The sequence below is a fragment of the Mustela erminea genome, chromosome 20 (assembly GCF_009829155.1).
Source record: "Mustela erminea isolate mMusErm1 chromosome 20, mMusErm1.Pri, whole genome shotgun sequence".
Lineage (NCBI taxonomy): Eukaryota > Metazoa > Chordata > Mammalia > Carnivora > Mustelidae > Mustela > Mustela erminea.
The window spans coordinates 1,185,898-1,198,382 of NC_045633.1; the positions used below are offsets into that span (position 1 = coordinate 1,185,898).

Genomic DNA, 12,485 nt, shown 5'->3' on the forward strand with positions numbered 1-12,485 from the left:
GCAGGAGGCCCCTCTGGTTCCGGGCAGCCGGTGTAGCAGATTCCCAGCACCTGGAGTCCGGCCTCCTCCTATGCCCAGGGGGGACCTGGCCCTCCTCCCCCGGGGGCTCTAGATCCCTGATCGCGTCCACTCTGTGGATCACCTTTCTGGCCTGCGCTACCCGCCCCTCCCCTCGGGGCTCCCTGTCCCAGGCAGGTGAGCAGCCTCTCGGCTCTGGCCCGCGGTGGAAGCAACACGCAGGCTCGCGCCAGGCCCTGCCTTCGTCCAGCCGCCACCGCTCCCGTCTCTTTCCTTTGCAGCCACATTTCTTTCTTTGTTTAAGATTTTTTAGTTGTTTATTGGGCACAGAGAGAGAGATCACAAGTCAGCAGAGCAGCAGGCAGAGAGAGAGGGGGAAGCAGGCTCCCCACTGAGCAGAGAGCCCGATGCGGGGCTCGATCCCAGGACCCTGAGATAATGACCCGAGCCGAAGGCAGACGCTTGACCGACTGAGCCACCCGGGCGCCCCTGCAGCCCCGTTTCTTGGTTCCGTTCCTTACCGCCCATTATCTTCTCAGCCCGCTGACTCCACCCCTTCCTTCCTGGAAACTGCTCTGATCAGCATCACCAATACTGGTCTCCCCGACACGGCCCACTCCGCCTCCTCCCCACCCGAGGCCCACACCTGGCCACCTCCACTTCCTCTGCTCTGTCTAAATCACGGGTCGCCCCAAACCCTGTTCTTTCTCAGCGACCACCTTTGCCATTCCCACGCTTTAGAACATCTCTGTCCCACTGACTTCGAACGAAGTTCCCCATCCCTGACCTCACCCCTGAGCTCTGGACCCCTTTCATGGCCATCAGGCATGGCCATATGACTTGGTCTAGCCAGTCATGCAAGGGGAAAGGACATGGCTGTCCTCTCTTTTCCCTTTGCCATGGGGACGGGCCATGTCCCAAAGAGAGGCTCCTCCGTCACGGGGTCCCACGGAGAGAAATGGCAGGAAGCAGAGCCGCAGCTGACGCATCATAGACCCGCAGCAGGGCCGAGAATTTGCCGGTGTTAAGATGCTGGAATCTGGGGAGGGGGACGTTACCGTAGCATAATCTAGCCCTCCTGACCACTCCATGTCCCCTCACGAGCTTACGGACTCTAGTAAGGTAATAGGAGAAGCTGTCCTTTATCTTTTAAGATTTGGTTTATTTGAGAGAGAGAGAGAGAGCGAGAGCACGGGCAGGGAGTGGGAGGGAGAAGCAGGCTCCCCGCTGGGCAACTCGGCGCCCCTGCGAAGCTGTTTTTAAATCGTATTCATGTGGTTGCCTGGGTGGCTCAGTCAGCTAAGGGTCTGCCTTTGGCTCAGGTCATGATCCTGGGACCGAGCCCCGCATCGGGCTCCCTGCTCAGTGGGGAGCCTGCTTCTCCCTCTCCCTCTGCCTGCCTCTCTGCCTACTTGTGATCTCTGTCAAATAAATAAATAAAGCCTTTAAATAAATAAGAAAAAAAAAGATAAAAAGAACCCCTTGCATAAGAAGTCCCAAGGCAGGGCACCTGGGTGGCTCAGTGGGTTAAAGCCTCTGCGGCTCAGGTTGTGATCCCAGGGTCCTGGGATTGAGCCCCACATCAGGCTCTCTGCTCTGCAGGGAGCCTGCTTCCTCCTCTCTCTCTGCCTGCCTCTCTGCCTACTTGTGATCTGTCAAATAATAAATCTTAAAAAAAAAAAAAAAGAAGTCCCAAGGCCCAGGCACCAGCATGGCCAACTTCTGGTGACAACCCTCTTCCTGGTTCAGAAACTGTGCCTTTGGCTTTATCCCCACCTGGTGGAAGGGGCATCAGCTATCTGGAGCCTCTTTTATGACGGCTTCCCATTCTGGAAGGCTCCAAATGCTGTCCCACCGGGTCTTGGCTTCCAACAGAGGAATTTTGGGAGCACGCAGACCATGATAACATACAGCCCCGCTATGTCCCTTAGATCAAATTCAGTCTAGACTCTCCCCACTGTCCTCCAGGTCACTCTGCTTGCTCCTGGGCTCAGTCTGGCCACTGGGCCTATGGGACCAAAGGCAGAGGCCAGCCTCGGGGTCCTACCACAGGAGGCACCTCCGGCCTCAGTCATGTATTCTACTGGCGTGGAAGACACACTGTCCCGCCCATGTCTCCTCCTTGTTCAGCTCGAGGGTTTGCTGGGTTTACCTAAGGTAGAGACTCCTGGTGTGACTAGAAATGGTTAGGGCCAGAGAGCCAAGAAAGCAGGGCCGTGGGGCTTAAGCGAAAGCTCCATGCCCACTGCAGACCAAGTGTAGCCCCTAAGTGTTCTCCAAAACCGGGCTTGGACGGTTTACCTACATCCTGCACAGGGGCAGGGCCCGCTGGTCTCCTCTGAGGGCCTCCATTTCCTCTCTCGAGGGTGGGCACAATAGGCGGCTAGACTGGGGGCGGAGGCCAAGGAAGGAAGGAATGTGCCCCAAAGCCCTTGGAACTACAGAAGCTCGTGAGAGCAGAGCACTACCCACACGGAACGAGTTTTAAAATACGGAAGTAGGGCGCCTGGGTGGCTCAGTGGGTTAAGCCGCTGCCTTCGGCTCAGGTCATGATCTCAGGGTCCTGGGATCGAGTCCCGCATCGGGCTCTCTGCTCAGCGGGAGCCTGCTTCCCCCTCTCTCTCTGCCTGCCTCTCTGCCTACTTGTAATCTCTGTCAAATAAATAAATAAATCTTTAAAAAAATATAAAATACAATACGGAAGTACGTGTGTGGAGACCTGGAGTTTCTTCAGATAAGTCAAGGGGTGGCAGTGGTCGCCTCTGGGCAGAAGGGAGAGCGGGAGGCCGACTTCTGCACCTTCTGCAACGCGTGCGATTTCGTATTTCTACCCTAAGAGTGAGTATTTGACCTATTATTTTGAAGGCTCCCTTCAGTGGCTCCGTGTGGCCTCAGGATGAAGTCCAAGTGCCTTGCTAGGCTCCTCGAGCGGCCCTGGCTGGCTCTCCCACCCCCAACCGATGGCACTCAGTGTCCCAGTACATCCATCCGTTCTGTTTCCAGATCCTTTCCATTTTGGAGCCCCTCCGCGTGCCCTCTAACCTCTCCACCCCCCGGCTGAGAATCACTCCTCTCTTGCACATTAACCCTTCCTGCCCCGATCGCTAGCCGCTTTCCGGACACCCACCCACTTCGGCCACACGTCCGTGTTCCAGCACTTTCTTATCCCATCCTCCCACAAGCGCAGCCCAGAGGGCATGATGATCTCCCCCATGGCTGGCCCGTGACCTCCTCGGAGAGGACTGATGGAATCCCCGGGCCTAGCACAGGAGCTGAGGTCAAACACCCAGCTGCTACATTGCAGCTCTCTGGGACTATTATAAGGACGAAACAAGTAACATCTGCAAAGAACCCCCAGCTCAGTTTCTGGCATATGGGAGGCTGAATATAGTCTTAAAAAGCAAGCTGGTGCCAGACAGCAGAGAAGACTCAGATGGCAGGGGTAGCTGTTAGGGACAGAAGCCCAGAACAATGTCTATGACATACTAGGTGCCCCCAAAATGGCTTAAGACAGGAATGGCAATTCTCAACATTATGGGGAAGAATCAATCATCTGCTGTGTATTAAAATAGCAGACTCTGGACCCATCCCCAGGGATCCCAACTCTAAACGCCTGGCCCAGGGTCCAAGCAGTTGAATTTTTAGGAAATAATTCACAGGCAGGGCACCGGGGTGGCTCAGTCGGTTAAGCATCTCTTCAGCTCAGGTCATGATCACAGGGTCCCAGGATCGAGTCCTGCACTGGGCTCCCTGCTCATGGAGGACCCTGCTTCTCCCTCTACCTGCTGCTCTCTGTCCCTGCTTAGGAGCTCTCTCTCTCTCTCCCTGACAAATAAATAAAATCTTTAAAAAATAATACTAATCCACAGGTCATCTAAGGACGGCACTCTAAAAAACCAAGTGATCCGCTCGTGGCTTTTATTAAGCGGCTACGATATACCAGGTTAAGGTTCATCTTCACTGTGGGGGTAGAGAAGGAACAAGAAAAGTCTGTGCCCTCGAGGAGTTTACATTCTGGTGGGAGTAGAAAACGTGAGGTATACAAAAAAGTGGGGACAGCCAGTGACAATGTCGCAACGAAAGTAAAGCAGGTGGGCAAAGACCTGGGGGGCAGGGAGGGCCTCGCTCTGAGGTGACGGTGGAATGACAGGTGGAGCCAGTGAGGACACTAGGAGAAAAGCGTCCAGATGGATCTTCCTTCCCCCCCACCAGCTCCCCTCAATCAGGCCTTGGTCCAAGAGTATCTCAAAGGAAACCAAATCCTGGAGAACGAAGCCCTCTCCTCCCCCACCCCACCCCCCTACCATGGAGGCTTCCAGAGCCAGGACAGACTGGACACAGGAGACTGGGATGGGTTAGGATCTACACGCCCCCTTCTCTCCCAGCTGGGGTACCCCAGGCTTCCTGGGGCCAGGGGTACAGTCTGACTCCCCGCCTTCTGAGAAACCTAGCCCCTAGCCCATCTCCCTCACTCGAGTGTCCCAAGTCCCAGGCCAAGCCAGATCCCTGGGCTGAGCCAGCAGGTGTGCCAATGCCGGGTCCCAGGGACTCCGGACTCCCAGCCACCCGGCCTCCCGGGAGCACTGCCCGTAGGGGCGGGGCCTCCGAAGCATCCTCCCTGATTGGAAGTCCAGGTCCTTGGGAATGTGGGTGGGACTGGTCCTCAGGATCTCGGAGAACATGGCATCAGCCCGGAGGCCAATCCCCTTCTCAGCAGGCTGGACAGCACATTAGGAAGACGGGAGCCTGGGCCCTCCCAGGAGGGCGAGGGGAACCGCATGGCCCGGCGAGACTCCCCAGGGCAGGTGGGCGGCCAGGGGCTGGAGGTTCCGGGGTCATTTCTTCCTGGCTCGGTCCGCCGCGTCCAGGGCAGCCATGTTGCGAGCAGCTGTGACCAGGTGGACCACACTGATGAGAGACTTGAGCACCGCGACAGGGGCGGTGATCCAGAGCCCCGCTCGGAAAAGACCCACGGAGCCAACTGCGGAAGGGAGCACGGGCGATACAGAGAAAAAGGGATGCGGGTGAGGGGGAGGAGGACCGGGAGTCTGCAGGCGCCGGACCATCATCATCACCATCATCATCACCATCATCATCACCATCATCATCACCCCGGGCAGGCCAGGACCCCACCCACCTCCCACCCAGCCCCGCACCTCCTACCTAATGGTCCCTCGGAGAAATGGAACAGGTAGAGGAGGCAATAGAAGAGCTCGTTCCCAGCACACAGGGTAAACAGGGCAGGCTGCATGGAGAGCAAAGGGGCCGCTTAAGCAGTGCCGCCCCTCCCCCAAGCTAAGGGACAAGGGGACCGAGCCTTCTGCGGGTGGAGGACCAATACCTACCGGAAACAGAGGCCTGCAGGGGTGAGTGAAGGTGAAAGAGAGCGCTCAGGGTATTGCTTCCCTGCCACACTCTCTGTGGTCCCAGAATCAAGCCCACGTGGCCTACGGCTTGTAGAGAACCGGCTGGAAGGCCGGTCTGGCTAACCTTCCCTCCCCACCAATCCTCCTTCCCAAGGCCGGGTCTCCTCTGGGTTGGGGCGTCCCCTCCTTGTGCCTGGGGCCTTCCCCTCACCGAGGACCAGGGCTCAGCCCAGGGCTCGGCCAAAGCGGAGGGAATCAGGGCGGGGCAGGAATGCTCACTCTGGACGTGTAGTAGAGCCGAAGCACCGGATTTCCAGACAGGTCAATCAGCTTGTGACTTTCACTGCCCCGGACCACAGAACTTGGGGAGAAGCAGGGGGAATCCATGAGCATTCCTTGCCACTCACGTGCATCAGCTCTTCCTATGAGCCCCCATGAGGTCAGACCGGTGCTGGGATTGCCTCCACCGGGCAGAGCAGACGGAACCGAGGTCTTGCCCAAAGCCACACAACCACCTTGCTGGTAATGACCCAGCGGAGTCAGGACTTGAATATCACATTCCGAAGCCCCCAGCATGGCTTCTCTATCTGGAAGTCTCCGGACTATGCAATCCAGACTTGGTGGGGTTGCTTAATGCACCTGTGAACAGGGCCCGGCCCCTCCCACACAGCCTCAGCCCTCCCCACCCAGCGTCCCCTTCAGCCGGCCGCAAACCTGTGCAGGTGGAGCCAGTGGCTGGCCACATCCAGGCTCATGCTGAGCTGGAACAGAAGGGTGGCCCGTGGGTACAGTAGGGCGAGGTTCACCAGCAGACACATGGTGGAGCAGCGGTCCGTCAGCATGTCCAGCATGGCCCCAAACCGGGTCCCTGAAAAATGGGGGGTGTTAGGTGGGAGGGGGCCGCAGGGGGCCCTGGGTCTGTGACAGGAACCACGACTGGCGTATCACTCTGATGCAGCGTCTGAAGATTGAAAATGTGCACCGTCCCCGGGCTGGGGAGGCCAACAGACTGCTGCTGTCTGTGGAGTGTGAGGTCAAGGGGCAGGGGTCACTGCCCCATGAAATGAGGAGTCATGGAAGCTAGCTCTGCAGCTCACCAACCCCGGAACCGAGGGTCCAGGACTCAAGCCAAGCTGACTTAATCTCTTCAGGAAGGTCTGGCAGGGGGGTTTGGAGACCAGACTTAAAAAGTTAATGGACCCTGCAGAAACGATCCTTCCTGCCTCTCCATTTCCCCTCGAAACATGGCTCTGGAACCCCTCTTCCTTGTGCCTGGCACACAGCAGCCCCCCAGGAGTCACCTGGTGAAGGCATTTTTCCTCACGGAGCCCTCCAGCACGGCCATGTCCAGTCTCGCCACCCCACACCCTGGCAGGAAGCTCTTCGCGGCAGCAAAGCTTAAATCCCTTCTGCTGGGAAAGGAGGCCGTTCCGCTCTGCTCTACGGAGATGCGAGGGACGCAGCCCCCGGGTTCCCGAGTTCCCGCCGCCCCGAGGGCCCGAGGAGGAGGAGAAGGGGACGGAGGGTGGGCTGGGCCTCCGGGCTGGCCGAGCGGAGGGGTCAGTCACCTTGATTAAGGGCTCGAGCAGCGTGTCCATCGAAAGCGTCCAGAAGCCCGCTGAGCAAGTAGAAGGAGGAGGCCGTGAGGGGGCAGCAGGGCATGAAGTAGAAAGCAACGATGGCGAAGACAATCCGGGCATAACCTTGGGGAGGACGGGGGCAGCCAGTAGATCAGGGACCCCGGCCAGCCCCTCGCCCTCCCCGCTCGGCCCGGAGCCGCGGGCAGCACTCACCGATCAGGTTAGGCACAAACAGGAAGATGTTTTCGCCCGGCATCGCGGCGGCCCCCTTGCCCCCCGGGGCCCGATCTGGAGGTGGCACCCGAGTCCCAGCTCCGCCGCTCGGCCTCGCCCTCTGGCCCCGCGGATCGGCCGCGCCCACAGCGCGCAGGCCCCCGCCGTCCCCGCCCGGCCCCGGCGTTCGCGCTCGCCGCCCGCCGGAGCATGGGCCGGCTCCGCGCTGCGTCGGGCGCAGGGGCGCGCACCGCCCGCCCTCCCCCGGGGGCAGGCGCTCCCGCCTCCAGCGGCGGCCCGGGTCTCCCCCAGCTGCGCCCGGGGGTGCAAAACAGGAGGGGGGGGAAAAAGGAGCCTAAAAATGGCTGCGGCCCCTTTAAGACGCGCCCGCTTCCTTTTTCCTCCCTCCGCCCCTTTCAGTGGCGCGTACCAAGTGCAGGGCGAGGAGAGGGGTGGGGAAGCCTCGGCGCCCGACGAAGGGGGAAACCGAGACGGCGAGGTCAGAAGAGGAGGAGGCCTCGACCAATGGTCCTCCTGTCCTTGCTCCGGAGGGTGTGTCCTCCTGGCGACAAGGACAAGGAGAGAACATGCCCCCGCGACCTGGGGCTGCGCGTCCCCGAGAGGTAAGGTTATGTGGTACAGCCCGCAGGTTTGTTTCCACCCCGCCCCCGCCGCCCACCCCCTACCTCCGGCCCCTTCTGCTCTCGCCGGCTCCGGGCAGCGAGAAGGCGGCTAGAGAGGCCCGAGGGCGGCCGAGGGCGGGTTCCTTCTTGCGCGCTCCTAGTGGTAGGAGGATTTGGTCCCAGGCGCCACCCTAGGTCATCTCCTGTGTCTCAGACTTCGGGCGTTGGGGTCACCGTCCCCAAGGAGGGACCCAAAGGGAGGTGGAACGGAGACCAGAGAGCGAATGCGACGCGCTGGGAAAATGCCGCCCCCTCCCCCGGCCCCCGCTTTGGGTTCTAGAATCCCTGATATCCTGGCAACGGAGCTGCAGCAGCCCTGGTCCCCTCTTCCCAGCCTTCCTCCCCGGTTCCTACTCCCCGTCCCCTGAGACCTAAATAGGGGCTCCTTAGCCCTTCCTGTGTCCCGCCTGCCCAAGATTTCAACTCGTCTGTCAGGTCGGGCGCCGCAGGCCTGCTTGCTGCCCTCTGGCCAGGGCGTTGGGTGGGAGGAAGGACCCTGGGAGAAGTGGGGCGAGAGGCTGGTTGCTCAGCCTCACACAGGTGTCTGTCTGCAGGGAGATGGCATCCACACCTTCCAGGAATGAGGAGAAAAAGGGCAGCAGGATGTCCCAAGCGGCAGCCCCCTCTGGTGGAAGTCTGGTGAGCAAGGGCGCCCACACCTCCAGTCTTGAGACTCTGGCCTCAGCCCTGAGCCCGTAGCCCCGAGCACTTTTGGCCTTGGGGTCCTCAAGACTGCCCCCCACGCCCAGTGCCTTCTCTGCCAAATCTCAAGCATCAGCCCTCCAATACCGGACTCGGACCTCAGACCCCAAGCTCCCAGCCTGGGGGCCCCCAGACCCGGGACTCGCCTGTGGGAACTCCCAGGCTGAGCCCCTGTGATTTCCCCTTTTGCAGAAGGTTTCGTTATCCCGATCTGAGGAATTCCTGACCCGGATCAGCACAGAGCTCACCAACGAGGCCTTGTTTATCGCTGGCTGCCCCACGAACTCTGTGCCCACCAAGGAAAAACAGACCCAAGACCGAGGGACTCAGATATCCAAACATGGTGACCCCCCTACTCCAGGACCACTGTGCCCAGAGACCCCACCATACCCCGAGTTCCAGTCCCTAACCCCTCCCAACCACAGCTGACTTTTCCAGCCATCCGAGCCTGTCTCCCCGATCTCACAGCCAGCCCTTGAACTACGCTGTGCTCCTGCCCTCCAGCTCACCCAGCACCCACTCCTCACTGCTGGCCGGGAACACCTCAGCACCTTTCTCCCTAGCCACATCTCTTTCTGGCTGTGGGGGTAACACTTTCTCTGACTCAGGCCTCTACTTCCAGTGTTCTTCAAGACCCGGGGCACCGACACCCGGTGAGTGAAGCTTCAAGGGTTAGGGTTAGGGTTAGTGAGGGTTTGACAATGTCCTAGCAGGGTAGGGGGATTTGAAAACTGTGTAGTCCGAGTCTCTCCTGCTCTGATCCTCAAATTCCGAATTCTCAGCCCTCTCCTTTCCCTCTGCCTTCTCTAGTTCGGACAGAAACCGTACCCGTACTAAGGCACACCTCCTGCCATCCCCTCGTGACAAGGTATATACTGAGTCCACACTGATAAGCCCCTTCTGTGTTAACGAAACATTTAGAGTTCACAGGTTATGCCAGGCCCGGTTTTAGGAGCCTGGGACCCAGAAATGAAGGATACGGTCTCTGCCCTTGAAGAGTTCACAGTTCAGTGTGTTGCCAGTCAAGTAGATGGTCAGTTACAACACGTTCTGGATCCATGCCTGTGATAGAATTGGAAACATCAAGAAGAGCGCTTATCCCAGCCTTGGGATAGGAGGGAAAGGAATCATGGAGCTTCCTGGTGGAGGTGACATCTAAAGAAAGAATCTTCCAGAAAAACAATGGGTTGGTCAGGGTATTCCAAGTGGTAGGGCTTGTATGAATGAGCAAAGGCATGAGGTGAGTTTCAGTAGAGCGAATGGGGGTATGTCCGTGTATGGTCTTAGGGCGGGAGAGAAGGTGGGCTCAGGAGCAGCTGAGTTGCTGGAGTGCGGAGGCATGGGAGCCAAGGACCTCCTCGCCTTGATTCCCTCTGTTGTCAGTCACGCCAGCCTCATCCGTCTTCCTGGAGCATGGCAGCTGTGCTCCCGCCTTTGGACGGATTAAGTGTGAGGAGCCCCTGGGAAGACCATGTAGATCGTTGGAAATAGGGCTTCAAAACTCATCGGGGATGTCTGGGCTGGTGATAGAAATTGGATTCGGGAGGGAGTCGGCAGTTGAATGCTGTGTGGTCGCTCCTGGGGCTGGGGGTGGTGCCGAGCAAGCAAGAAGAGGTGCTGAGGCTGGGGGAGTCCAGAAGAATCTGTGCGTGTGAGGAGTTGGTGGAGGAGAGAGGGCGTCATGGGGAAGGCAGAGAAGGAGCTAAGGGCAGCTGTTTATGGAGTGGTATTTCCTGGGTCCGCCAGGTCTTAGCGATGGCCAGCTCGCTGGGGCTGCTGCTTCCGGTGTTCATGACCAAGACCAGTGGCACAGTGCAGCCGAGAACAAGCCGCTGTTCTTAACCTCAGGCAGCTGACCTTCCAGGGCCTCTGGGACATTTGAAGTCTCCCAGCTGGGCTTTGGTGTCAGAAGCAACTTGAAGTAGCAGGAAAGCCCTGGGCCTTAACAGCTAACCTGCTATCAATCTGATAGTTAGCCTCTGTGCAACCCGATAGTCAGCCTTTCTCCCGACTTGTCGAATGGGGGCCTTGGACAAGATGCTCTGTGAGGGCCCTGGTTTTCTGCTCCTTCCCAAATGCACTTGATTTAGAATTTCATCCTGAGCGGATACCCTCTCACGCCCTGGGCGGCACCCCATGGTCCCAAAAGAGTTTTCCTTCTTTGTCCTCAAGAACAAGGAAGCCCACAGAACTTTCAGCTGCCCCTTGAATGATAGGTCGTTGGATGTGGGCAGAATGTCAAGTCGGGGAATGCGTGAGTGGTGGGAGGGCGTAGGTCAATGGACAGATGGATGGACAAATTCACCGAACGTTTATCAGGCACTTCGTATGTGTTGGCACTGCTTTGGGGCTGGAGGATAGAAGTGAACCAGTGGGTCCCTTGCTTCTGAGAAGTTTAAATGGAGGCTGAGTGCTTAGGTGGAAGAGGGTTGAGTGGGCGGACGGGTGAACGAGGGGAGACAGATGGGCAGACACATGGGTGAGTCGAGCGTGGCGTGGGTAGAATGATGGGTAGATATGTGGGTGGAAACCCCGGGTGGATGGACGGATGGTGAGTGCGTGAGTGGGAAGTGCGGAGTGCTGGGTGGAGAGAGAGAGGAGGGGGGGCAGGGTTGGATGGGGAGGTGAAAGACAGAAGGAGAACACAGGAGCGTGGGGGCCAAAGAATCCGAAGGTTCTTTCTCTTTTCTGGGGAGCTCTGCTTAGCAGCTTGACCTCTGGAGGATGACCCAGTAGCCTTTGGTGCTGCTCGTGGCCTCTCACGTTCTCCCCCATTGTGTCCTTCTAGAACATGCATCAGAGCTCCTCGCTCCCAAGTCACTAACGCTTCAGTTTGCTGGGGTCTCCCGGTCGTGAACAGCAGCACACTCAAAGCCTCCCAGGTGTTCTGGAGCCATCGCCCGCCTTTCCACCCGCAGCCGGCAAGGACATCACCAGAAATCAAAGGCTTTAATAAAAAGACAGAGAGAGGTCCTTCCCTCTTCCCAACCCAGGCCGGGCTCTGGAGTGGCTTCTCTGGGGTGGAGATGTGAGAGGGCGGCCCTTTTTCTTCTTTCTTTTTCTTCTCTCTCTCTTTTTTTTTTCTTGCCAGATGTGTGGGCATATGGGTGAAATGGCATAGTCCATGTTACTGGAACAGCTTTAATTCGGGCAGTTAACGACCTGTTTTCTGTCAGCCTTTTGGTGGCGATGAGCTCATGGATCTGAACTCCGCCTCCTAGCCACACTCCAGCCCCTTCCTGTCTAGCCTTGGGCATCTGAGAGGGTCCCCCCCCCCCCCCGGCTTCTGAGGAGCCACCTCTGCCATCAACGCCAGTGCTGAGGCCTCTCCTTGGGGCTCTGGGGCCTCATGCCTGGGGACACGTGTCACAGCCATTGCTAGCCGGAAGGGAATCCAGCCGCCTTGGTAGAATCTGCATTTAAGTCTGAATCTGGCCGCTTATTCGAGACTCCTGAGGAAGTCCATTCGCGTCTCTGAGCCTCAGTTTTCTTATCTGAGAAACGGGAATGATTATCCCTGTCTCGAGGGCTCCTCCTAGAGGTTAAAAACGAGTACAAAGTGCTTAGCGCCAGGCCTGGCACAGAATAAGGGCCCAGAAATGCAGGCTATTTATTAGAAGGCTCAGTGGGCGTCACGTTCTAAAATTCAGCCTCCTCGGAGGATTTCAGTGTCCTTTGGAGTGCCCTAAAAAATGTTGAATTATACTTAAATATGAGATTTGAGTGACGTGAAATTCAATTAATTTGGAGACTCTTTAGACAAATGGGCCGAAATTCCTTATAATGTTCAAAAGTAGATAGGCTGGAAAAGGACCCCCACAGGGTACAAAACAAGCTCATTCTTTATGAAATGCTACAAATCTGACCCTTACTTAGTAGACACATAACAGTGGATATACTTACAGGGCCCAAAAAATTGGGAT

At 57.9% G+C, this 12,485-nt stretch overlaps 2 protein-coding genes across 6 annotated transcripts; one reads left to right on the forward strand and one right to left on the reverse strand.

Annotated features, from left to right (window-relative positions):
• Positions 1-3,919: 3,919 nt before the first annotated feature.
• Positions 3,920-7,287, reverse strand: CDIPT (CDP-diacylglycerol--inositol 3-phosphatidyltransferase). 2 transcript variants are annotated; one of them, XM_032327867.1, is made up of 7 exons: positions 7,178-7,287; positions 6,953-7,087; positions 6,099-6,252; positions 5,664-5,745; positions 5,364-5,376; positions 5,182-5,263; positions 3,920-4,999 (listed from the first exon to the last, which is right to left on the reverse strand). In XM_032327867.1, exons 1-7 carry the CDS (start codon positions 7,218-7,220, stop codon positions 4,729-4,731), a joined length of 780 nt encoding a protein of 259 aa, XP_032183758.1. In that variant the 5' UTR covers positions 7,221-7,287; the 3' UTR covers positions 3,920-4,728. The 2 variants fall into 2 exon arrangements, with proteins under 2 accessions (XP_032183758.1, XP_032183759.1); XM_032327868.1 differs by lacking the exon at positions 5,364-5,376 and having other exon boundaries at positions 4,731-4,999.
• Positions 7,288-7,368: 81 nt separating this feature from the next.
• LOC116580949 lies at positions 7,369-12,285 on the forward strand. 4 transcript variants are annotated; one of them, XR_004281838.1, is made up of 6 exons: positions 7,369-7,800; positions 8,415-8,499; positions 8,755-8,905; positions 9,185-9,215; positions 9,373-9,710; positions 11,351-11,437. XR_004281838.1 is itself a non-coding variant. In XM_032327858.1 (6 exons), the coding sequence occupies exons 1-6, from the start codon at positions 7,388-7,390 to the stop codon at positions 11,384-11,386; spliced, it is 774 nt and encodes a 257-aa protein (XP_032183749.1). In that variant the 5' UTR covers positions 7,369-7,387; the 3' UTR covers positions 11,387-11,504. The 4 variants fall into 4 exon arrangements, 3 of the variants coding, with proteins under 3 accessions (XP_032183749.1, XP_032183747.1, XP_032183748.1); XM_032327858.1 differs by having other exon boundaries at positions 9,373-9,430; positions 11,351-11,504; XM_032327856.1 differs by lacking the exon at positions 9,373-9,710 and having other exon boundaries at positions 11,351-12,285.
• The last annotated feature ends 200 nt before the right edge of the window (positions 12,286-12,485 follow it).

What these genes read in the sequence shown, in the direction of transcription:
- CDIPT (XM_032327867.1), bottom strand. Translation starts at nt 7,220, where the DNA reads ATGCCGGGCGAAAACATCTTCCTGTTTGTGCCTAACCTGATCG. An exon ending in GTTTGTGCCTAACCTGATCG is followed by an intron (nt 7,088 to 7,177) that starts GTGAGTGCTGCC and finishes GTCCTCCCCAAG; the next exon opens with GTTATGCCCGGATTGTCTTC. An exon ending in CACTGGCTCCACCTGCACAG is followed by an intron (nt 5,746 to 6,098) that starts GTTTGCGGCCGG and finishes CTTCTCCCCAAG; the next exon opens with TTCTGTGGTCCGGGGCAGTG.
- LOC116580949 (XM_032327856.1), top strand. Translation starts at nt 7,388, where the DNA reads ATGGGCCGGCTCCGCGCTGCGTCGGGCGCAGGGGCGCGCACCGCCCGC. An exon ending in CCCCCTCTGGTGGAAGTCTG is followed by an intron (nt 8,500 to 8,754) that starts GTGAGCAAGGGC and finishes CCCCTTTTGCAG; the next exon opens with AAGGTTTCGTTATCCCGATC. An exon ending in GACTCAGATATCCAAACATG is followed by an intron (nt 8,906 to 9,184) that starts GTGACCCCCCTA and finishes CTCTACTTCCAG; the next exon opens with TGTTCTTCAAGACCCGGGGC.